This window comes from Vipera berus, assembly GCF_964194415.1.
Source record: "Vipera berus genome assembly, chromosome: Z".
NCBI classification, from domain to species: Eukaryota; Metazoa; Chordata; class Lepidosauria; order Squamata; family Viperidae; genus Vipera; species Vipera berus.
In genome coordinates this window covers 69,718,505-69,744,316 of record NC_138205.1, presented here as the reverse complement: position 1 = coordinate 69,744,316, position 25,812 = coordinate 69,718,505, and the positions used below count along the sequence as shown (strand labels likewise).

The 25,812-nt window shown below is 42.3% G+C and overlaps 1 protein-coding gene across 1 annotated transcript in view; it reads right to left on the bottom strand.

The window, feature by feature from the left end:
- GLI3 (GLI family zinc finger 3) overlaps positions 1 to 25,812 on the bottom strand; it is a gene marked incomplete at its 5' end in the record, with an annotated part of 336,414 nt that overhangs the window by 47,420 nt on the left and 263,182 nt on the right. Inside the window, 3 exons of the mRNA XM_081343170.1 lie at positions 12,017 to 12,157; positions 16,663 to 16,776; positions 17,978 to 18,194. Of these exons, the coding sequence (XP_081199296.1) occupies positions 12,017 to 12,157; positions 16,663 to 16,776; positions 17,978 to 18,194 (472 nt within the window). The remainder of the gene's footprint in view (positions 1 to 12,016; positions 12,158 to 16,662; positions 16,777 to 17,977; positions 18,195 to 25,812) is intronic.

Below are 25,812 nucleotides of genomic sequence, written 5' to 3'. Positions count from 1 at the left end.
AGGACTGCATCATAAGTCCCTCCCAAGGTCCTCAAATGTGCGGCCCAGCCAGCCCTCACATGGACTACCAGGACTTTTCCTTCTCAGCGGAGATGAAACCAGAGGGAGAACTGGGGAGCATGGGAGTACAACATGGGCCCCCTGACAAAGCGAGCCAACTGAGCTTCAGCAACCGCTGTGCCTACTCTGCCAAACAGACTGACTCTGGGGTGGGCCAACCTGGGGAGGCCAGCCAGAGCGGTTCAAATCCCCTTGACTTAGGAGCACAAAGGGACACGAATCTACCCAGCCCACTGGGTAAGCTGATAGACCACAAAGTGATGGGAACTCCAAGACATTCCTAGGCCATACAAGCCTCCTGCATACCTTGCAGATTACATTCTAAAATAAAGTGATGTATATTGTTGTAAAACTTGTTGCCACTAAACTTCAGAAACTAATGTTTGTGTAACTGCCTATTACTGCATTGGAAGCCTGATCATTGAGATGTTATTTAATCTCATTGTAGTACACAGTGATTATATTATTTTATTATTTGTTGTTATTTCTCACTTATTGTGTGTGCATTGATTAACAAGTCTTGACAGTAATTGTGGTTGTCATAGTTTGATCTAAGAGGGGAGGGGTGTTATGTACTGGGTTTTGGTGATACACCACATGGGTTGCTGGAGCAGCTAACGGCTCTCCAGCAACCCAGACTAACTGTCTCCTGTCCTGCAATTGGCTAGCCCCAGGCGGCAAGAGTTGGTTCAAACCTATTGGCTGCCGCCTAGGGGCTAGACTATATATTGCGGCTGGTTGCAGCCCATGCTTCAGTACAGTTCTAGCAAGAAATGAGTTATCCTGTACTCAGCCTCGTGTATTCATTCCTGCACCGAAGAGCCCACTACTTAACAGCTTTTGACAATGTAACTTGGCAATTTATGTTTCAACAACTAGATGAAATGGACTTTGGGAAAAAAAACTTTATAAGTATAATCAAAACAAATTATTACAGAGAAAGAGCAAAAGTAATCATAAATGGAGACTTTACAGAAAACTTCAATATTAAAAAAGGCACAAGACAAGGATGTCCAGTATTTCCATTGCTATTTATACTAATATTAGATAAAATATGGAAATTAAAGGACTGGAAATAAAAAATGCAAAATACAAAATACAAATTACAAGCATTTACACATGATTTAGTTTTTATACTAGAAGAGCCTCTTGAGACAAGCTTTATGCTTATGAAAAAGATAGAAGAATTCAAAAAATTGGCAGGTCTGAAAATAGAGAAAAGACTAACGTGTTAACTAAAATCCTTACAGAAAAACAAAAAAATCAATTATCAGAAAAAAGTTAAGTACTTGGGATTCTACCTAACAGCAAAATGTGCAACAATAAAAGAAGATAATTACATAAAACCATTAAAACAAATAAAATTAGACTTGGAAAAATGGAAAAAAAACTACACGTTTCAATGCTGGGGAGAATAGCAACGGTGAAGATGAATATTTTACCAAAAAAACTCTTTTTGTTTCAAACAATACCTATAAAAATGGGGAAAACGTCTTTGATGAACCAAATAAATCAATACTGAAATTTATTTGGCAAGGAAAAAAAGCTAGAATAAAACTGAAAATGCTTCAAGAAGCGAAAGAAACTGGAGGATTTGGATTGCCAGACTGGAATCTATATTATCAAGCAGCCGTTCTAACATGGCTAAAAGAGTGGATAACTCTTAGAGATAGAAGATTACTATACCTAGAGGGACATGACCTACAACTTGGATGGCATGCCTTTCTATGGTATGGGAAAAATAAAATTCACAGATATTTTCAATATCACTACATAAGAAACACACTTTTGCTAGAATGGGAAAAAATAAAAGTGAAAATCTATATGAAAATACCTGGATGGTTTTCAACAATGGATGCATTTGTTCACCCAAACTTAATAAACTATGACAAAATTGTAACTTATAAATATATTTTGAATAAAGAAGGGAAATCGGTCCTGCCCAAGCTTCTCGAAGTCTTGTCCGGGTTGGTGAGTGAGTTCCTCAGGCTTATAGTTCTGGGGGATTTCAATCTGCCTTCCGTGGGTGAGGTATTTGAGTTGGCCCGGGAGTTCATGGCTTCCATGACGGCCATGGACCTGACTCAAATAATTCAGGACCTGACCCATAATGGAGGGCACACACTCGACCTGGTTTTTATCTCTGGGCAGTGGATTAATGATCTGGGTAGGGGGGATTTAATCATCCAACCCCTGTGATGGTCCGATCATTTTCTTCTCTGGCTAGACTTTCAGTACGCCACCCCCTGCCGCTGGGAGGTGGAACAGATCAGGTGGTTCCGCCCCAGATGCCTGATGGACCCTGAAAGGTTCCAGACGGAGCTTGGGACATTTCCTGCTTCCCTTACCCACGACTCTGCTGAGGCCCTAGTAGAGGCCTGGGAGAGGGCGGCTGCTGGGGCCTTGGATCAAGTTGTGCCTTTGCAGCCTCTGACCTGGCACAGACCCTGGGTGGCCCCCTGGTTTACAGAGGAGCTCCAGGAGATGAAGCGCCGGAAAAGACGCCTAGAGAGCTGTTGGAGGTCCAGCGGATCCGAATCTGATCGAACACGGCTAAGAACTTATCTTAAGTTCTATATATATGGGAACTGGGCCATAAGATGCTTTTCTGGAGCTTAGGAGATATGGCAAAAGTTTTAATAGTTTTTAAACAACATATTGTCAAGCAGGGATTACTTGTACGGTGGTTTTAAAAACCATATTAAGTTTATTGTACCATAGAAAGCCATGCCATTCAAACCTTCAGGTCTTGCGTGTTTAATTCTGTAATTCTCTTACTTTTCAAGAGTACCTACTCTTTCTCCCAAACCAACAAGCAAGCTGCAAAATAAAATTCCAAATCAGGCATTTTGGAATATGTTATAATTAACCCTTTCCATTGGAGTAATGGTGTGATAACACTACACACCACATTATCTTGGTCTAACTGCTGTTTTCTGGGACATGAGTGGTAGAGCATAATTCAAAATTAGCCATTGCTATATGAATAATATGCTTATATAGTCTCAATGCATTGTTGTGTTGCAGTCCATATTGTTGGGATTCCCAGTTAAAGCAGTTATACATTCTTAATAAATAGTTTGCTCACCTTCCTGTGCAATGGGCAATTGCTGGGGAGCCTTAAAAACAGTGAATAAAAATCATATAAATCAAGAGTGAATACACACACAAACACACACACACACACACACACGCACATGCACATACACACACGCTGCATAGACATTTGAAAGAAATATATGAAAACCTCTATGACCCTTTCCATTCTATCTTTGCCTGCATTTAAGAGTTGGAAAGTCAAAGTTTTAAAAATCATAATAAATAAAATACCTAAATCAGTGCCCATATATATTGATGTCCATAATTAAAAATCTTCCCCTTTGAAATATCTGTGAAAGAGGATTGTTTTACTACTCTCCACAAATATTGGAAAGAATAAGAGAGTAACTGTTCAAATGTTTAAAAACATAGCTTATTCTTGATGTGGGGTATAAAGTCCTACTTCAATAAATTTTATTCCCTGTAATTCAACTTGCATAATTACATATATCCCTTGATCATCAGCAAACAGTATATATGGATATAATTGGGTTTTATATACAAAATTATCCCATTGATTTTCTTCTTAGAATTAGCAGAAATAAATTCCAGACCCAAAGTTTTATTTTTAAATACTTTTTTATGAGTCTCTTTAATATGGGTTTCTTGCAAACATCATGATTTACTTTTTTCAAACTGAAATAACTGAAGTGTGGAATTTTAGTCTTGGTCAAATCAGCTTTCAGTGTTAGATAATAATATTTAACACACGAGACTTCCGGTGGCTCCGCGGCGACGGAGACAGCCTTCCCGGGCTGCCTGCGGCTCAGCTGTTGTTTTTTCGCCCGAAACAGCGCCGATCAGCTTTTCGGGCGAATTTGAAGCCCCCTCCTCGGGAGAAGAGGAGGGGGTGAGGCCCCAGGTAGGGGTAGAGTTCTCCGGGGCCGCCTGAGCTTGGAGCTCGGGCGGCTGAAGGATTGAACTCCCCCGAAGCCTGGGTTGCTCCCAGCTGGCTGGCGTCTCTGCTCCGGACTTCTTGGAGCAGAGCCAGGCGTCTGCGACCACCCCTGCCTGAAGAAAGGACTATGGATTAAAGGAGCAGGCAGAGCGGTACAAGAGGAAAAGGTGAAGAGGATTATTTTATTACACTCTCGAGCTTGATGGACTTTTTAAACTTTTAGTGAAAGTGCGTCACAATTGAAAAGTAAAAGATGGCGGCTAAACCTCCCCCTAAAACTGTTCGGAGTGGTGGATCTTCTCCGGTGCAAAAATCATCATTACAGGCGTTGCACCCTCCTGATGTACTGACACCGAAGGACTTACGAGATGCTTTGGATAAACATGCCCAGGTACTTTTGGAGTCAATTAATCAATCAATGGCTGATAAATTTGCACAGATGGAGGAGAAATTGGAGAAACTGGAGGAGAGAATGGAAGAGAGGATGGAACAGAAGCTCAGCGTGATGAAGGTAGACATTTTGTCTTCAGTGCATAAAGTGGCGGAATGTGTGGAAGATTTAGATGAAAAATTGGATGATTTGACTCAAAAGAATGAAATATTAGAAGTTAAAGTACGGGAGAATGAAAATTTAAGAGACAAAATGGAAAGGGAGTTAAGCCTTGCCCAATATTATCAGATGCAGTTTGCTGTTAGAATCAGAGGTTTAAAAGAGAACATTAAGGAAGATTTAAAGCAGCTGGTTTCTGAGGCTTTTGAAGTGGTATTGAATCAGCCAGCATCTGAAATAAGAGCAGCTATGGATAAAGTGTTCCGTGTAAACTCATGGATTGCCAGACAGAGAAAGTTGCCTAGAGATGTGGTGGTTTACTTCACAAAAAGAGAAATCAGAGATGAAGTTATACAAGCTGCCTATGATGCTAAAGTTGTGATTGCTGATCAAGAAGTCTTGGTTTTAAAAGAGATCCCTCCAAAGATTTTGAGGAGAAGGAAGGATTTTACATTTCTTGTGCAAGAGCTCAAGCAACGAGATATAAGGTTCAGATGGGAGATTCCAGACGGGCTGATGGTGATGTATGAAGGCAAAAGGTACCGGTTGATTACTGTGAAGCAAGCGCGTGATTTCTACAATACTGTCTTAAAAGCAACCCCATTAACACTTCTGGAAGCTGCAAAGGGATCTGGAGAAGGAGAAGGAGAACATCAAGAGGATGAAACTGAGGAAAATGGTGCTGGAGGAGATCAAGCTACAACCTCTTTGGATGATCCTAGAGAGCAAAGGGTAACGCGTGCTGCTTTAAAAAGAGCAAAGAAAATAAAAGAACAAGATCAGCAAAAGTCTTCAGAATCTTCACAACGTACTCATAGCCAAGCAGTGGGAGGAGCACGGCCTAAAGAAGATAGTCCTATCAAAGCAGTGCTTCAAGAGCTTTGGGAGGATATGCATGGCAACTAAATTTTTGACTTGGAACGTTAATGGACTAAATTCACCACAGAAGAGAAAGAAGGTTTTTCAATATTTAAAACAATTTAAGATAGATGTTATATGTTTGCAAGAAACGCATATTAGGGCTATGGACCAAAAGTTTTTATTGAACTCAAGACTGGGTACGCATTTTGTTGCCTCTGCAATGAATAAGAAAAATGGAGTGGTTGTTTATATTAAAAGTGCCATAACAGCGGATTTAATTGAAGCAGATAAGCATGGAAGATACGTACTGATAGACTTGTTGCTAGAAGGCAAAAAGACGCTTCTAGTTGGACTGTATGCCCCTAATCAACAACAACAACAGGCTGACTTTTTTGGTTTACTTTATACAAAGCTTACCCAGTTGGATTATAAATCTTTTATTTTTATGGGGGACTGGAATGGTGTTATGGATGTACAGATGGATAAGGCTGGAGCTTTTAAGCACATTCCAAGTCATGCTAGACTGCCTAAATCTTTTTTTGATGTTTTATCTTATATAAGCTAGAGAGTGATGGATTTTAGAGTTTATAATTGTTAGTATATGATTGTTTATGATTGCTTTTTATATATATACCTTGTATTTAGCTCTGGGAAGTCGGGGGGGAGGGGGGAGGGGGGGAGGTAGGGAGGGGGGAGGAGGGAGGGGGAAGGGGGGATTCTTAAAGGAAAACTGTATTTTAAAACTTTTCAATAAAAAAATAATAATATTTAACACACATTTAAATGCTTAATGCTTTATATTATTTTCAATTACTTAATCAAAACGTCTGTAATTTTTAAATGATTAACTTAATATAGCTTAATCAACATCATAGACCTAATTAATAAGGCAGCAGATTTTTTAAAATTAGGACACCAATTCTAATATAACAGAAAAAAGCATGGTAGTGCCAATTTGGCCTATGTAACATAGTAATTAAATGCAACAAGTAGATGTAGAGGTAGTATAAAAAAATGCTTATCTAATATCAATTACACCTAATGAGAAGGAAGGACTCACTGGAGAAGAGCCTAATGCTAGGAAAGATCGAGGGCAATAGAAGAAGGGGACGACAGAGAATGAGGTGGCTGGATGGAGTCACTGAAGCAGTAGGCGTGAGCTTAAATGGACTCCAGAAGATGGTAGAGGACAGGAAGGCCTGGAGGAATGTTGTCCATAGGGTCGCGATGGGTCGGACACGACTTCGCAGCTAACAACAACAACAATATCAATTAAATGTTCAATAATGTATCTGATGTGAATATAGATATGCATAATATAGAATCATTAGTTCTGTGCAACGAACTAGAATTTGAGTTATCTGATTTCTCTGTTGAAATATCAGAAAAACATAGAATTAGTTCTGTAGCTGTGCCATTAATGCTCTTTTGGTGTTGTGACATGGTGAATATGAAAAAAATAAAGAAAAACCCATATATTCTCATTAAACAATATATTTCTAAGATCAGTTTTAAATCAAATTTTATTACACTATACCTGAAACAATGACAAGGAAAAATGTTTCAGTTTTCTGAGTGCCATTTTATTCACATTAAATAATAATTTGTCTTCCTGCCCTCATTTTTCCTAAACATTCATTTTACTCTCTCTCTTTGGTAATTTTTGTTTTCCATGTAATTGAAGAGATAAAAAACTGAGGTCCAACAAATATAAGACAAGGGAAGGAATGAAATATGCAATATCTTATTAACTTCTGGGCTCAAGAGTAATTTTATCCTATCTTTTAAAACAAACTTCCAGAAGTATAGTACTCTATCTTGTGGGCAGAGAAATTAATTAAAGAGCAGGATAAAAGGATCTTCAGAAAACAGTATCTAAACAATACAGTATTTTTGTTGTTTTCTTTGAAGGGAAGGAGAGAAGAAATTTCAGTGGATATACAAGTAGGTAATCTTTGTAGAAGTCAAATGCATTGTAAATGAGATTGGCAGGAAATCCAGCAGTCCAGGTCAAAGTTCTACTCTCCAGCTTTGTGATTTGCTAATGTGAAACACATGCTATCCTTTTGCTCAAAGTTCAAATAACCTAGAAATTCCAGCAGTGTAGCTCAGTGACTGAACCAGAACAAGGGCAGAACTTGTCAGGATTTAAGAGCTTTCAGCAAAGCCCGTCAATTACAGTCAGCACCCCATTCCTTAGAAGGATATCAATTATAGATAGTGAGTTGCTTTAGCAAGGGGAGTCAGTGCTGTCAGACACTAGATAGACAACCATGAAGAATCATGAATCTTTCTATTAGCTGTAAAAAAGAGGAATGCTGGTGGCAGTGGGGGTGGTGTAGCAAGAAGAATGGACAGGTGCTATAAATAAGCAGGCCATTTGAACCGTTTAATGCAGTGCTTCTCAGAGCATCCTTTATGAACATTTTAACTGTACTGGATTCTGAATAGCATTTGGCAATCAAAATGAACTACCACTTTACTTAACTTTACATTGATAAATAACTCAAGTACTTGTATGCATTTTATTTTTATTAGTAAGAGTTGGGGTAGTTCACTATAAACTGATAAATTTCTGGTTACATTTTAAGCAATGTTAAAAAAATCAAGTTCTCCAAAAGCAAATGAATATAATTACTATTTCCTCTTGTCTAAGGACATAAATTCTAGCAATATTATCTTAAAGATCAAAATTAGCTACTATCCTCTTCTTCTGCCTTAGAGTTCGAGTGCCATAGTCTTCTACCATGTTAGCTTATGCTGTAAAGTGTAAACATATGACAGCTCTGTTGCTTGAAAATTGCAAGAACTGAACTTCAGAAAATTAATATCAATTATAAATTGCCTGAAATTTTGTTGAAATAACCTGGCATAAACATTTCATATTTATGTTCTTGGCAAGACAATCACTGGTAATATATTTCATTTATTTAATGATATATCTTTGTAAAAGTATCCTAGAATTCCTAGCCAGCATCTCCCAGAAAGGCCTTCAAATTGGAGAAAACTGAAATATTGAGTTATTACATAAATGATGCACAGAGTGTATTCAAGAGTGTTTAAAACTGCAGGCTTCATTTTATGGTCCTTGTTATTTTTTCTGATACATTATTGGTACATGTATCAGAAGAATAATGATGGTAGTTTAAATTGATATTACTCTGCTTCATGTAAAAATTCTTTGGAAATTTCAGTGGTACAAGGTTTGAAGATTATTGTACTGGAGTACAAACTAGTGTTTTAGAAATATCACTAACTTAGTGTAAGTCAGATAATGCACTTCAATTATGATCATTCTGAGTTTAATATTTACATTAGTATCTAATACACATATACACACACACTGCTAAAACAAGCAGCCAAAGCAAAATTTAAAAACACTGACTTTGAAAAGGGAAATGAAGATCCATGCTTACATACAACATGTTTGCATTCTTTATTGTCAGTGATGTAACTGTGTCAAGAACAAATGAGACAACTTTGACATGGTGATTTTTTTTAAAAAAAAGGGAAATAAAATACCAAGGGGATATTAGCTATACAAAAGGACAAAAGTGGAATTTATCTGTTCAGTCAAAACCAAAAGATATTAGACTTAAAGACTCAAGTACACCCAAGAAAGTTGGATATGTAAACAAAGGAGGAAGCAAGTTGACTATTAATGAATAATATATGACAACTGTGTGAAAGCTGCAATTAGGATATAGCCAATGTAGATGGACTGCTGAGTAAAAAGATCAATGAGCCAACATACAAGGTTTGTTAATAAGCAATTAACAAGATGAGGCAGATACTTAAAGTTTAATTTAAGACTGCTTTTAAATAATAATCCCAAACATATACAGTAGTAGTAGGTATACAGATTCAAATTGGTCTAGAGATGAATTAAATTAGAAATTAACTACAGCATACATATCCTTATATGGAAGTATATCTATCACATGGTGCAGTAGGAAGCAAAACGTTACAGTTCTGTCATCTGTAAAAGTTGAATCTAGGTAGACTTTGGGTTATAACAGCAATTGAGGCTGCCTATTGCTAAGGGATGTGATTGTAAAATATGGTGTTGTTTTACGTTGTATCCCCAAGATGCATGGGTTGTTAAGTGGGAAGAGAGAAGAAACCCAGTAAGGAGTGAGGGGATGATTGTGGAGATGGGGGGGGAGGGAGCTGAGAAGAATAGCACAGGCCACACATTGAGTCATGGGTGGCTGGGAGGGCTAGCACAGTCTGACAGAAAGCCTGCAAAGGGCTAGGGAGTGCCGGTACAGGCTGCACTCAGGTTGTGGGTGATTGGGGAGGTTCTGGGAGGTAGTGCAGGCCACATGTGAAATATGGGAAGTCAGGGAGGACCTCTGGAGGCACATATGTGGGAGAGTGGAAGAAAAAGCAGAAGCAACTTACTTGAGTGATTTGCAACCTTCCCAGCTGGTTTTCCCACTGACATTTCTAGTGGAAAGATGGAAGGAAGGTTCAAATAGGGTTTATGTGACCATGGCTCCCTGTGATGTGCAATCACAGGCTGGGCACACAATCACCCATATTGTGATCAAATGACCATGGGAATGCTGCAATGGCCAGAACCTCAAGAACGAGTTCATTTTTCCAGGCCTGTTGTAACTTTCAACAATTGCTGAATGAATGGACAATAGCCAAGAACTACCTGTACTGAAACAAAACAAGCATGCAGAAAATTTGTATAGCTCTGCAAACTATTGATATAATTCAAATAAAAGAACCAATTCCAACCACATTAGAACTGAGAATATGGGAGATAGAAGAATTGCAGACCCAAAGCAGTCAAAACCCAATATGAAATAGGTATATTTTAAATGGCATTATACGAAGGACACAGAAAAAAGAAAATAAGTAAAACTGATGTATTGTCCAATTGATGTCATTGCCTAGTAACGTATTTCCCACACTGAGAGAAGCACTGTGCATAAAAATGCATGGTGATATAACCTATTACTTGTGGAATCTTATGAGAAGATGAATGTTAGATATATTACTTCCATCCATCAATTGTTTCCTTCATGGTGTAAAAAAGAGGAGGATCACCTAATGTCCTGATTTCCATTCCAATTTTGCTCCTTTTATATATACAAAGAGGTTAAAGCTGGAAAAAACAAATATCTCATTTGAGATTGATCGTGTTAATTACTTGTAGTAATTAACTTTCAGTAGCTCTGGAAAAAGTGCATTTTAATAGATAAGATTTTGACAATGCAGATTCTTGATATTAAATCCTTTGACCTTTTTATTTCTTAGAATAGAATAGAGCTGGAAGGGACCTTGGAGGTCTTCCAGTCCAGCCCCCTGCTCAAGCAGGAGAACCTATACCAGACATGTCAAAGTCGTGATGTCAAGTGACATCGTGCAACATATCGGGATGATTTTGCCATTGCTGGCAATGGGGTGGGTGCAGCTTCTGCATGATGCATCTGGCCCACGGGCCGGCAGTTTGACACCCCTGACCTATACCATTTCAGACAAGTGACTGTCTTGCCTCTTCTTAAAAATCTCCAGTGATGGAGCATCCATGATTTCTGAAGGCAAGCTGTTCCACTGGTTAATTGTCCTCACTGTTAGGAAGTTTCTCCTTAATTCCAGGTTGCTTCTCTCTTTGATCAGTTTCCAACAATTGTTTCTTGTCTTGCCCTCTGGTGCTGTGGTTCATTTCTCTCAGCTTTCTCATGACTTCCAGGTTTGTCTTTTTCCAATTAATCATTTTATATTTACTAATGTTTAATAAATAACTATCAAGCTATAGTGTTTGCTACCTGAACTGAGTGGCATGTCCATTTGCTCTGATTTGGATATAGAAACTGACTGGCAGTATGCTGGGTGCAAATTAAAACATTGTAATTTTCCAGTCATGTATTCATCTATTATCATTCAAAACTACTATACCTGGCTATTATCTGAAACAATCATTTAAAATTATTATAGGTGGTTACTATCTATGAAAACCATTTCAAAGTTACATGCTGTACTTTCTCCCCAGACAAAATTCCTGTCATATTATGGAAATGGAAAGCCCAAAAAGCAATATATTTATTTTATTTTCCTAAATAATTTACTTCACCATATACACTTTATATTATTAAATAATAAAAGTCTGATGTATTAAATACACCAAATATCTTAGAGTTGTAGGGGAACTCTCTTGTTTCTATTGTTGTATGCTAATTTAAAAAAACTGGAAGCATCAGACTTGGCAAAAAAGTTAATATCTCATGCCCAGCTTATTTTTCCTCAATAACTATCAAAGTCTCTGATTCAAAACAATATTTTATGGCTTACAGGATCAGAGCCATTACACTCTCTATTGAAGTCTTTATTGAATTTTACACTAAGCTTTAGCTGACTGAACAGGTCAAACAGTATAGCTTGGATTTTTACTTTATTCACAGAAATCCATAAGCTGCCTCCAGCCAGCAATGTGGTTTGTAAAGAAACTTGACTCAGCAAAGAGTCTGAGAGCCTGACCCTTTAGAAAAGGTCAGATAGTTTTCAAAGCCAGCTCCTGAATGCCATTAACTTACATGCACTAGTTGCTCCTGCATGTCAAACTCTCGTGAACAGCCGTCCCAATGGCAGTTTGTCTCATAGACCACTTCAGGTTCTTGCTTGCTTTCATCTTTCTCCCCTTCCTCCTTTATTGAGGTCATTCCTTCCGGTGGTTCCTGTGATGGCCACGGAAGTGAGGAAGCAGATGAAAAAACAAACACTTAGGTCTTAACTTATTCAAAGTTTCTAGTATTATTGAGTCCCAAGCTGATATTGGGACTCAAAAAAAAAAGATAAAGGTACAGTTTTAGAATACTTATCTACAATCCTTCATCTTTTCCCCAAACTTTCCCAACTTTCAACTTTGAAATAAAATCAAAATAAAATAAAAATTACAAAGTCTGTAACAGAATTGTCTTGTTGTCCAAATTAAGACCACTTCTGATAAAGTTTTAAAGTTTTGCTAAAACAGAGCAATACTTTTAGATCCATCTGCTGTTATACAAAATAAACTCTTTTAAATGTAAATCAGTATGGGCTATGCAGCATGATGTGAAGAAACTGTTCAGAAAAGGAATCCATCTCCTTAGCCGCAGCTTTTAAGTTATCACTGTTGTGCAATCTGCCCTCAACAACTGTTCACATTATCTCAATTGACCAATTTTAATACCACTGAAACTGCTATTTAAAGCAAATTTTGATGTCTCAGAATAAAAATAAACATGAAGATTTAATGAAGTGATTATTAAACAACACCTGCACAGAAGCAGATTTATAAACAAATTCATGACCACAGAAAGGCAGCTTTCTAGAACGTCACTTATTGTCTTTTTTATGTGAGGGGAGGCAGGAGGGGCAACAAATATGCAAACAAGGAGGTACCAATGTCGTGTTTGTGGACTTGGGCTTCGATTTTCAGATTTTAGAAAGGGTGGAGAAATTGAGGATGCTCTTTAAAAAAACAACTTACCGTATATACTTGAGTATAAGCCGAATTTTTCAGCCCACTTTTTGGGCTGAAAAATTCCACTTCGGCTTATACTCCAGTCAACAAAAAAAACTTACCGAGGACTTGTGCGCGGCCGAGGCTTTGGTGCTTCCGGGATCGCCCGCACCTCTCCCAAGCCACCGCCGTCCGAGACCTGCCGAAGTTTGGGGAGGTTTGGGGAGGTGCGCGCGCACCTCCCCAAACTCCGCGCCTTGCCTGCCTGCTTCTTTCCGCAGCGGAAAGAAGCAGGCAGGCAGGGCGCGGAGGAACGGAGACTTGCCGACGTTTGGGGAGGTTTGGGCGCCTCCCCAAACCTCGGCAGGTCTCCGTTCCTCCGCGCAGACCTGCCGACGTTTGGGGAGGTTTGGGCGCCTCCCCAAACCTCCCCAAACGTCGGCAGGTCTCCGTTCCTCCTGCCGACCTTTGGGGAGGTTTGGGCGCCTCCCCAAACCTCCCCAAACCTCGGCAGGTCTCCGTTCCTCCTGCCGACCTTTGGGGAGGTTTGGGCGCCTCCCCAAACCTCGGCAGGTCTCCGTTCCTCCTGCCGACCTTTGGGGAGGTTTGGGCGCCTCCCCAAACCTCGGCAGGTCTCCGTTCCTCCTGCCGACCTTTGGGGAGGTTTGGGCGCCTCCCCAAACCTCGGCAGGTCTCCGTTCCTCCTGCCGACCTTTGGGGAGGTTTGGGCGCCTCCCCAAACCTCCCCAGGTCTCCGTTCCTCCTGCCGACCTTTGGGGAGGTTTGGGCGCCTCCCCAAACCTCGGCAGGTCTCCGTTCCTCCTGCCGACCTTTGGGGAGGTTTGGGCGCCTCCCCAAACCTCGGCAGGTCTCCGTTCCTGTTTGGGGAGGTTTGGGCGCCTCCCCAAACCTCCCCAAACCTCGGCAGGTCTCCGTTCCTCCGCGCAGACCTGCCGACCTTTGGGGAGGTTTGGGCGCCTCCCCAAACGTCCCCAAACCTCGGCAGGTCTCCGTTCCTGTTTGGGGAGGTTTGGGCGCCTCCCCAAACCTCCCCAAACCTCGGCAGGTCTCCGTTCCTCCGCGCAGACCTGCCGACCTTTGGGGAGGTTTGGGCGCCTCCCCAAACCTCGGCAGGTCTCCGTTCCTGTTTGGGGAGGTTTGGGCGCCTCCCCAAACCTCGGCAGGTCTCCGTTCCTCCGCGCAGACCTGCCGACGTTTGGGGAGGTTTGGGCGCCTCCCCAAACGTCCCCAAACCTCGACAGGTCTCCGTTCCTGTTTGGGGAGGTTTGGGCGCCTCCCCAAACCTCCCCAAACCTCGGCAGGTCTCCGTTCCTCCGCGCAGACCTGCCGACCTTTGGGGAGGTTTGGGCGCCTCCCCAAACGTCCCCAAACCTCGGCAGGTCTCCGTTCCTGTTTGGGGAGGTTTGGGCGCCTCCCCAAACCTCCCCAAACCTCGGCAGGTCTCCGTTCCTCCGCGCAGACCTGCCGACCTTTGGGGAGGTTTGGGCGCCTCCCCAAACGTCCCCAAACCTCGGCAGGTCTCCGTTCCTGTTTGGGGAGGTTTGGGCGCCTCCCCAAACGTCCCCAAACCTCGGCAGGTCTCCGTTCCTCCGCGCAGACCTGCCGACCTTTGGGGAGGTTTGGGCGCCTCCCCAAACGTCCCCAAACCTCGGCAGGTCTCCGTTCCTGTTTGGGGAGGTTTGGGCGCCTCCCCAAACCTCCCCAAACCTCGGCAGGTCTCCGTTCCTCCGCGCAGACCTGCCGACCTTTGGGGAGGTTTGGGCGCCTCCCCAAACGTCCCCAAACCTCGGCAGGTCTCCGTTCCTGTTTGGGGAGGTTTGGGCGCCTCCCCAAACGTCCCCAAACCTCGGCAGGTCTCCGTTCCTCCGCGCAGACCTGCCGACCTTTGGGGAGGTTTGGGCGCCTCCCCAAACCTCCCCAAACCTCGGCAGGTCTCCGTTCTTCCTGCCGACCTTTGGGGAGGTTTGGGCGCCTCCCCAAACCTCCCCAAACGTCGGCAGGTCTGCGCGGAGGAACGGAGACCTGCCGAGGTTTGGGGAGGTTTGGGGAGGCGCCCAAACCTCCCCAAACAGGAACGGAGACCTGCCGAGGTTTGGGGAGGTTTGGGGAGGCGCCCAAACCTCCCCAAAGGTCGGCAGGTCTGCGCGGAGGAACGGAGACCTGCCGAGGTTTGGGGAGGTTTGGGGAGGCGCCCAAACCTCCCCAAACAGGAACGGAGACCTGCCGAGGTTTGGGGACGTTTGGGGAGGCGCCCAAACCTCCCCAAAGGTCGGCAGGTCTGCGCGGAGGAACGGAGACCTGCCGAGGTTTGGGGAGGTTTGGGGAGGCGCCCAAACCTCCCCAAACAGGAACGGAGACCTGCCGAGGTTTGGGGACGTTTGGGGAGGCGCCCAAACCTCCCCAAAGGTCGGCAGGTCTGCGCGGAGGAACGGAGACCTGCCGAGGTTTGGGGAGGTTTGGGGAGGCGCCCAAACCTCCCCAAACAGGAACGGAGACCTGCCGAGGTTTGGGGACGTTTGGGGAGGCGCCCAAACCTCCCCAAAGGTCGGCAGGTCTGCGCGGAGGAACGGAGACCTGCCGAGGTTTGGGGAGGTTTGGGGAGGCGCCCAAACCTCCCCAAACAGGAACGGAGACCTGCCGAGGTTTGGGGACGTTTGGGGAGGCGCCCAAACCTCCCCAAAGGTCGGCAGGTCTGCGCGGAGGAACGGAGACCTGCCGAGGTTTGGGGAGGTTTGGGGAGGCGCCCAAACCTCCCCAAACAGGAACGGAGACCTGCCGAGGTTTGGGGAGGTTTGGGGAGGCGCCCAAACCTCCCCAAACGTCGGCAGGTCTGCGCGGAGGAACGGAGACCTGCCGAGGTTTGGGGAGGTTTGGGGAGGCGCCCAAACCTCCCCAAACAGGAACGGAGACCTGCCGAGGTTTGGGGACGTTTGGGGAGGCGCCCAAACCTCCCCAAAGGTCGGCAGGTCTGCGCGGAGGAACGGAGACCTGCCGAGGTTTGGGGAGGCGCCCAAACCTCCCCAAAGGTCGGCAGGAGGAACGGAGACTTGCCGAGGTTTGGGGAGGTTTGGGGAGGCGCCCAAACCTCCCCAAAGGTCGGCAGGAGGAACGGAGACCTGCCGAGGTTTGGGGAGGTTTGGGGAGGCGCCCAAACCTCCCCAAAGGTCGGCAGGAGGAACGGAGACCTGCCGACGTTTGGGGAGGTTTGGGGAGGCGCCCAAACCTCCCCAAAGGTCGGCAGGAGGAACGGAGACCTGCCGACGAGCCGCGGCCACACAGGGTATTCCTGTGTATTCAGGCTTGCAGAACGGCGGATCGGCTTATACTCGAGTCAATAACTTTTTCCAGTTTTGGGGGGTGAAATTGGGGGTCTCGGCTTATACTCGAGTCGGCTTATACTCAAGTATATACGGTAATTTCACAGTTTACATTACCTTTTCGAGTATTTCAAGCTTCAATCTAATGAAAGATTACTCCCTTCATTTCCAGCAATGATACTATTAAAATTTTGTTAAGAGTTAATAGCAATTTGGGATCTTGAGACAGCCTTTACTTTACTTTCAATTTTTCCTGATCAAGCAACCAATAACTGCCACTGTAAAATGTTATGCAAAGATTAATAGTAGATGTAGAGCATATGCTTTTGCAAAGATTACTCACAAAAACAATTAATACAAAATGTGCCCTCTTCCTACAACAGATAAAAGCATAGTTTACCTGCATGCTTCCAGCTCCTGGGCTGGGGAGGTCATCATCTGGTTTTATCTTGGAACGCTTGTTATGCATTGGGTCCCCTGTGCTGCTCACTGCAGACTCACTTGTGGGCTTACTCTGCAGCACATATTTATACCCAAAAAATATAAGTAGACTTTGAGTTAAAATACAATACATGCAGAATATTCAAAGAATGTACTAAGGTTCACTGAGTTCAATTTCTATGATTGAGAGAAATCTTTTTATGTTCTTGATTTCTCTTCCATTTTCAAAATTATAATTTCTCAGTAATGCTTTTACTTAGAGAGAAAAAATCCTGATTGAATGTTATAAAGTAATTTATATAATTTCTTTACATAAATTATTATTTAAGAAAAAAAACCCTCCTGACTGAAACTTTTCTGAACTCAGTGACAAACCAGCCCAAAACAAGAAAAAAAGATAATTTATCTAAGAAACTTTTATTACTGCACTCCTTCTATGCTTGCCTAGATGACATTTTTACATTTTTTATTATTCACTTTTAAAAAATTGAAATAAACTCTTTTTCATTGCCTTTTACCTGAAGGACACATTTTGCTATCTTCTACTTGAAATAAATGTATCTAGACATACATTTCCTTAAATATTACCGTACATAGAATTAGTTTATTCAGTGTATGTTCTGGATTATATTATTATAATTTTAGAGCCTCCTAGTTTAGGATGGTCATGATCTGCAACGAATTAACATAAGATCTTTGAAATGGGCTGAAGACAGCAGAATCTTACAAATTTTCCTAACACAGCTTTATTCCTCCAGAGAATGCAATACTATGTCCATTGATTTGGGAATTATTGTATTGACACACACTATGTTTTTTCAAATTGTTTGCTTCTTTTCTACTTAACATAGGCTCTTGAAATTTTTTGACTGTACTGGAAATTTGAGAAATCTCTATCTTAGTATTCTATGGAGCATGAAGAAGCAAGAGAGAAATTCCTGTCTCATAACACTTAGCATATGTTCATGGGTGTCTTTGGATCCTAATTTTTGGTTCAAAAATCAGAGACATTTTTGTCTTTTACCTTTACCTGAACATTCTAAAACTGTAAGTTCCTATACAATGAATCTGGAAGTTATTGAAATATTTATAAGGGATGGAAAACACTCCATCAATTCAAAAGCATGATATACTCAAGGTAATTTATAATGAAAGACTGCATATATTGCAGCCCCAAGGTACTTGTTAGCAAATCTGTTCTAAGAGCTGTGATGATTAATCACTATTGTGGACAAGTCAGTATGGTACAAAAATCTTTTCTTACATTCCCTTACCTGTGTAGCTTCTGAAGGACCAGAGCTGACCTGAACAGGATTCAAGACATTAGGGATGCCGGGAATAGGCCTCTGAGTAGGAAAGGTTGGAGCAGGATGAATGAGTGGAGGACTATGCCCAAAGGCTGAACCCAGACTTTGCTGTCGACTGATGATCTGTTGATGCATCTGCTGAAGGGATACTGGTGTGGGAGGGTATGCGAAACTTAGCGCTGGGCTGCATTATGATGGGAAAATAGAAGTAAAGATCATTTAGGGAATTGAGTCAAAAGATATGTGAATTATTATTATGTTCAAAACAAGAACCATAGGTTTGCTTAACTGATGCTTTTGCTCAGAGATGCCATGATGCATACTTTAAATCATGTACCAGCTTCATATGTAAGTCATCACTGTGAATATTTTTGAAAGTAAGGAACTGAAGTTAAAACTAGTTCACATGTGGAGCTCTGACCTGTCAGATATATGACTGTTAGATCTTGATTTGATATGGTACTTTGTAAGCAGCAATTTAGACCTATACTCTAACTGCAGACAGTATGTAAACCAATTAAATATTTTTTTCAAAGCTGGGGAGTTCTAAAAGTGGTAGATAACTTTTAAAAATAATAATAATAATAATACTGTAATCTACTTTTATCTGAAATGTTTCAAACTCATCCATCTCCTTCCACTGGACACACAACATAAATTCTGTTAGTCTGTTATTCATACTCCCTATATACAGGACCTTCTGTATACCTGTCATGCTTTATTTCCACAGATAGAAAAAAAATGACACTTGGTAATTCCTTCTATTCTGAATAATTAACATATTAAATGTTCCCCTCAGGCACTTAAATGAAAAGAGAATTTCTTTGGCACGTGTTTTTTTTTTCCTTTTCCAAACAAAATATTTTACCAAAAGTATTACAAATTTGAATGACCACCCATGATTCAGAAATTTGACATTAAGAAGATTCCTCCAGCATGTGCAGTTGAAGTTGAGAAATGATTTGAAGTGCTCAAAATCACAGAAAGACAACGAGATGAGCTATGGGAGGAAACAAAAACAACTGTCTCTCAGGTACCCTTCGTGTACCCTGCCATTCTGTTGGAGGGGGAGGAGAAGACTCAGGAGCATTCTTTGCATGTTTTCGCTTCTGCTGCATGGGAATCATCTTCAGAGATGAAATGGACTCCCTCTCAGCTGGTCCAGCCTGACTCCAAGGTTGTTGCGCCCTGAGGATGACCTGTTATAAAGTCTTTATCCAGCACTCTCAAAATAATCTTGTGGCACTGTATTGGCTGCTGGTGGACCGGTCAGGGGTGAGGTGGCTTTTGGAATGGGAAGAATTGCTTTGTGCTTTGCACAGCCTGCTTTTGATTCCGCCTGCCTTTACTGCAACTTGTTCTCTCAGTAAAAGTTCTGTTGATTAACCTTATGGAGTCAAGAGTTGTGCTTTCCTGAGAGGGTCAGCTGGGGTAGGTCCTTACATTAAGCAGAATCTGCAAAATCGGTCAACCCAGAGAAGCACCCAGCCCTACCGTGGGGACCGTGCAAGGAATGTCTGCACAAGGCAGCGACCAAGAGGAAACAGAATGCTGGGGATAACCCTCACCTGAGGCAGCCAAGGACACAAATGGCAAGTGGAGCTGAAGAGCTCAAAGATGAATGGGAAGAAGGCAGTGAGGCTGACCACACCAACCTCCTAATGAAGTAAGCCATGTACTTCATGATGGATGGATTCCAGAACCTTAAGGCATGTGAGACCCTAGCCTGGATGACTGCTGGTGACATCCGCCAAGCCTGAAAGGAGGAGGATGGTGGGAAAACCTTACCACAAGACAGCATGGCAGGAATTTCAGCAACCCCAGTCAGTGCCACCACGACTGCTGGAGCAGCACAGAGGGGACCACTAGAACCAATGTCCTGGGACGTGCTGGTGCAGCAGTCCCATGAAGACAAAAAGCCCCACCACTGGGCATGAAGTTTGACAGGGACTCCCAACAACTGGGATTCTTCCTGGCCCATGTCCTGACCTACATGCAAGAGTATGGGCACAAGATCACCAAGGAAGGCACCAAAATGAGATGTGTCACACTGAGCTGGAAGGAGCTACAGACCATTGGATGGTGATGCTCCACAATGCGAACACTTGTGAACTGAGCTGTTCATGACAGTGCTCCATCACCAGTTTGAGGACCCTCTGAGTGATCAAAAAATGAAGGACTGCATAAAGACTGTGCAGCAAGGCCACAGAGCCATGGAAGACTACACTGATGAATTTCATGATCTGGCATGCCGATTGATTGACCAGAAGACATCCTTATCAGCTGTTCTAAAGATAGGCTGAAGAATGACCTGTACAACCCCTGTGTTGCAAGGGGACCCCCTGCAGCCCTCTGCGACTGGTGTGTACTGGCTGAGGAAATAGAGATTGACTAAGCCTGGAACAAGTACCATGCAGCAAGGGCATGGGAAAGATCACCCCTGGAGAAGAGGGAAGCAACAAAACCCCAGGCTTCGTAAGTCTGATCCACAGCCTGCTTTAAATGTGGCCAGGAAGGACACCAAGCTACAGAATGTAAGACTGGCTGTATAGCCAAGAAAGCAAGCCCAAAACCTGCAAGGAAAACCACCAAGGCACAACCACAGGCCAGAGAAACGGCATTGAAGGGAGTGGAAATCATCCCCATTGCCCAAACTCTGATTGGACACCGACTCCAACAGCAACTCCCTAGTAAGTGGCCCAGTTTGGCCAGTGACAATTCCCATAGAACTGAGCTTCCCTGGATCAAGAATGAAAGCTGATTTAAGGGTCCAATTAAATTCGGGCTGCACCAGGTGCTTGGTAGATCTAGCAAAAAACTGGGAATCTGACTAAGGAGGCTAAAAGTCCCGACTGTGTTCTGCCAACTATATGGGTGTGTTGCATGGAGCATCCCAGCAACATTTGCCACCAAGCCTATAGGGATGTAGATGGGACCCCATTCAGAAGTCCTGAGCTTCATAATGGCACCTGGGATGGAAAAAATCCTAGTCCTAGGGTTAGCCTGGCTAAAAAGGTGGACTGTTAAAACTCTGGATACACTGCCTCTCCCGCACCAGTAAAAAATTCAAAAAGTGACCATCCCAAGGCACAAGCTAGAAGTTATCATGCAAGGGAAGGACTTCCCCATCATTCCCAACAAATACCGAGATCTCAGAGATGTGTTTAGCGAGAAGGGGTTAGATGAACTCCCCCCTCACAGGCCTACTGATTGTGCTATAGAAATCCTGCCAGGTGCCATGCTACCAAAACCAAAACTATACTCAGTGATCCCCAGGGAGCTAGAGGAATTGTGACTGTTCATTGCTAGGAATTTATCCCAAGGTTTCATTCAAGCGACATGACCCTGGGTGGCTGCCCTGGTCCTATTCCAAGAAAAGAAGAAAGGGATCCTAGAGGATTAAAGATTGTGTGTGTGTGTGTGTGTGTTTGTGTGTGTGTATGTGTGTAGAATGTTTACCATGTACCCCTGATGGACATGCTAGACCATCTGGCTAAGGGCAGAATTTTTACTAAACTAGATTTGCAGGAAATGTGTTACTGCATAAGAATCAGGGAAAGTGATGAATGGAAAACCGTGTTCATTTACCCACTGGGTTGTTTCCAATTCAAAGTGCTCCCTTTTGGATTACAGGAAGCCCCTGCTGTCTTCATACAGTTGATTAATAAGGTCCTACACAAGCATCTGTATAAGGGGGTGCTGTTGTATTTGGACATTTTGATTTATACTGAGACCAAAGTGGAACATGTGAAACTAGTGAGGGTAGTCCTCCAGAAGCTACATGCTGCCAAATTGTATGCCAAGCTCTCTAAATGAGAATTCACCAAAGCAAAAAATAGACTACCTGGGCATGACAGAATTGAAATGGACCCCCAAAAGGTCAGAGAGGTGCTAGAATGGGCACAACTCTGCACTAGGAAGCAACTGCAAAGCTTCCTAGGGTTTGCAAATTTTTACAGGCAATTCATTTCTTCATTTGCCCAAATAGCACTCCCCAGTGCTTTTTTTGTAAAAGAAAAAGGTGCCAGAACTCACACATGTCATACAACCTGCTTTGCCTACCCTACAAGGTTCCATCCAAAAAAGGTGCCGGAACTCTGTTGAGCGTTCTATGAGAAAAAAAGCCCTGGCACTCCCCATTATGAACTTGCTAAAAACTAAAGGAGGGGACAAACCCTTGAAATGGTCTAGCTGCATTTGAGAAGCTCAAATGCTTGTTTACATCGAACCCATTCTAAAGCACTCTGACCCAACAAAGCTGCTTGCTATACAAGCTGATGCAAGCAATGAAGATGTAGGAGCTGTTTTACTGAAAGAAAACAAAAATGGGCAGCTGCAACCCTGTGCTTATACCTCCAAAAAGGTTTCTGAGACTGAACAGTGATGGGCTCTGTGGGAGAAAGAGGCTTATGCAATGAGATGGGAATTCCTCTCCTGGAGGCACTTCTTAGAAGGGAGTAAAATACCTTCCAAAGTATGGACTGATCACAGGAATCTGGAAGCTTTGAACCTACCCCCCCAAAAAAACCTCTCTCCTAAACAAGCACAATGGGCACAGTACTTCAATTGCTCTGATTTCACCCTGAGTTACCCCCCAGGGATGAAGAACTTTCTAGCCAACACACTGTTACATATGCCGCAATACAATTTCTCCAAAGCAGAGTTAATCGAACCAGTGCTTCCATCCCATCAGCTGATGGTCCAAGTAACTACCCAAATGCAGACAAAAGGAAAACCTCCCAATAGACAGTGATGTGATTTCCGTCCTTAAAAGCTGCACTAACGGATAACAAATAGTTCTAGATACATAGTAACATTTGCTCAGTCTGAGATGGACTACCATAGGTAGGGGCTGAAGCTTTATGTACCAGCTAGTCAGTGACTCATGATTCTAGGAAACTGCCATTATTCCAAAATGGCAGGACATTTCGGTTTCATGAAAATGTTACAATTAGTGAAAAGACAGTTTTGGTGGCCATCTCTCAAAAAAGACATTGAAAGCTATGTGGCCAATTATTCTGTTTGAGCCTCAGCCAAGCGATGGCAGGGAAAGACACCAGGATTTCTTCAGATGGTAGTTAAGCTGTCAGCATCTTGGAGAGAGATCTTTATTGTGGAATTCCCTGAAAGCATGGGAAATATGATATCTTTATTGTGGAATTCCCTGAAAGCATGGGAAATATGATAATTTGAGTAGTGATTGATTTGTTCTCCAAGCAGGTGCATGTTATTCCATGCTATAAGATTCCATCATCCCAGGGCCTTGCCAAATTATTCCTGCATCACATCTATCAATTACATGGAACAACCCAATGCATCATCTCAGATAGAGGGGTGCAGTTTACTTTTACATTTTGGAGGGCTTTTCTGGACCTACTTGATACTTACCAGGGACTCATTTTCAGTCACCACCCCCAAATGAAAGGGGTATGTGAACACACAAACTCAGTGTTGGAACAATACCTTAGATGGTTCATTAATTATCAATAAGATAATTTGAGTGACCTTTTGCCATTTGCAGGTGGCATACCATAATTTTATATACAGAAGTATGGATTTTACCCCTTTCCAGATGGCCACTGGTCAAGACTTTAAACCTATGCCTGAACTCCCTGCAAATGACCCTACAGTGCCATCATTAAAAGAATGGTTCACCCAACTACAACACACCTGGTTATTGTATGGAAGGCCCTTGCAGAAACTCGTGATACATATGAAACTCAAGCTGAAAAGAAAAGAACTGAACCTAAACCTATTAATGTTGGAGACCATGTTTACCTTTCCATACATTATTTACAGTTGCTGCAAGAAATTGGGACCTTAGCTTTTCAGGCTTTTTCTAATCCAATGTACTATTAACCCAGTCACAGTAGAATTTGCCAAAGTCCCTTTGTCGGGTCCACCTGGCTTTTCACTGCAGTTTACTGAAAGCTGAAATTTCCTCACCCCTTAGACCAGTTCTTCTCCCTGTCCCTGAACCTTTAATAATAAAGGGGGAACAACATTTTAAGAGAGATTTTGGACTCTTGCACACATAGGGGAAATCTTCAGTATTTTGTAGCATGGAAAGATTTCCCTACTGCTCAGAATGGGCAGTATTATGTTGGCATATTAGAGCCCCTAGACTAGCGAAACATTTTCACAAATCTAAATGATTTTTCTAATATTTTCCTTTCTCTCTGCTTTTATTGTGTTTTGTTCTGCAGGTTTAATCTCTTTCTTTTGGGGTGACTATATGTCAGGTACCCTTCAGGTGTCCTGCCATTCTGTTGGAGGGAAGGAGGAGGCTCTGGGGAGCATTCTTTGCATGCTTTCACTTCTGCTGTAACCGCATGTGAATTAGGGAGAGGACCTGTCTTGATTCCACTTCTTTCAGTAAAAGTTCTTTTGATTAACCTTATGGAGTCAGGAGTTGTGCTTTCCTGAGAGGATCAGCTGAGACAGATCCTTTCACTGTCACTGAAGTACACCCAAACCAGCAAAACAATTTTAGATAAATGACAAACAAGGCCAAGCCATAAGAGGAAAAGCTGATCTACTCGAAATGGAACCAGGTATTCTGGAGGAAGAAGTAGTGTGGACACTCAATCAGTTGCCTAACCACAAAGCCCTAGGAGTTGATGGAATTCCTGCAGTTGCTAAGATTAGTATCAAGAAAAGCACTGACAGTCCTTTGCCAAAATATATGGAAGTCTGGTCAGTGGCCAAAAGAATGGAAAAGGTCAATATTTATCCCAATACCAAAGAAAGGTGATACAAAAGAGTGTTCCAACCACTGAACCATAGCCTTCATAGCACACGAGTGAAACTCTCTTGAAGGTAATCCAGCAACATTTGAATCCAACTGCCAACAGAGAACTGCCTGATGTACAAGCAGGATTTTGGAGAGGAAGAAGAATGCATGATCATATTATTAATCTCCACTGGATGATGGAAAAAGCAAACAAATGCCAAAAAGACCTCTAATATGTGCTTCATTGACTACACATAAGCCTTCAACTGTGTTGATCATGACAAGCTCTGGAACTGCCTCAAAGAACTGGGAATATCACCACAGCACATCCAGCTTATTCAATCATTGTACTCTGATGAGGCAGTCTCTGTAAGAATGGAATATGAAGACACAAAATGGTTCTAAATTGAAATAGTAACTTGGCAAGGTTGCATCCTGTAACTCATACTATTCAACGTGTACACAGATATAGTTATGAAAAATGCATATTTGGAGGAATCTAGACTAGAAGTAGCAAGGAGGATCTGCAGTGGCTAATCCTAACACTCAAAGATGAAAGTGAAAAATTTGGAGTGCCTTTTAACATCAAGAAAACAATGACAATGACAACTGAGAACACACAGGTCAAAGTGCACATTGACAATAAGACTATCAAAACAATAAAGGACTTCAATTCTTTCTGGCCTCTAAAATCAATCAAAATGGTGACTACAGCCCTGAAACCAGAAGGCATATAGCACTTGGAAGAACTGCAATGTTTGGCATGAATAACATCTGAAAGAGTAAATACATCAGACTCACAGCCAAATGCAGATTAGTTAATGCAAATAATAATAATAATAATAATTATAATAATAATAATAATAATAATAATAATAATAATAATAATAATAATAATAATAATAATAATAATAATCCCCCAGTGAGGCACTACTTTGAGGTGGCTGTGGGGCTTGTGTACTCTGAGGAAGATGAAAGCTATGGCAGAGGTTCAAAAATACTGGACAGGTCTTATCAGAGGAGCCAGACAAAGAGTGTCTCTCCCATAAAAATATGGTGAGACGTAAAT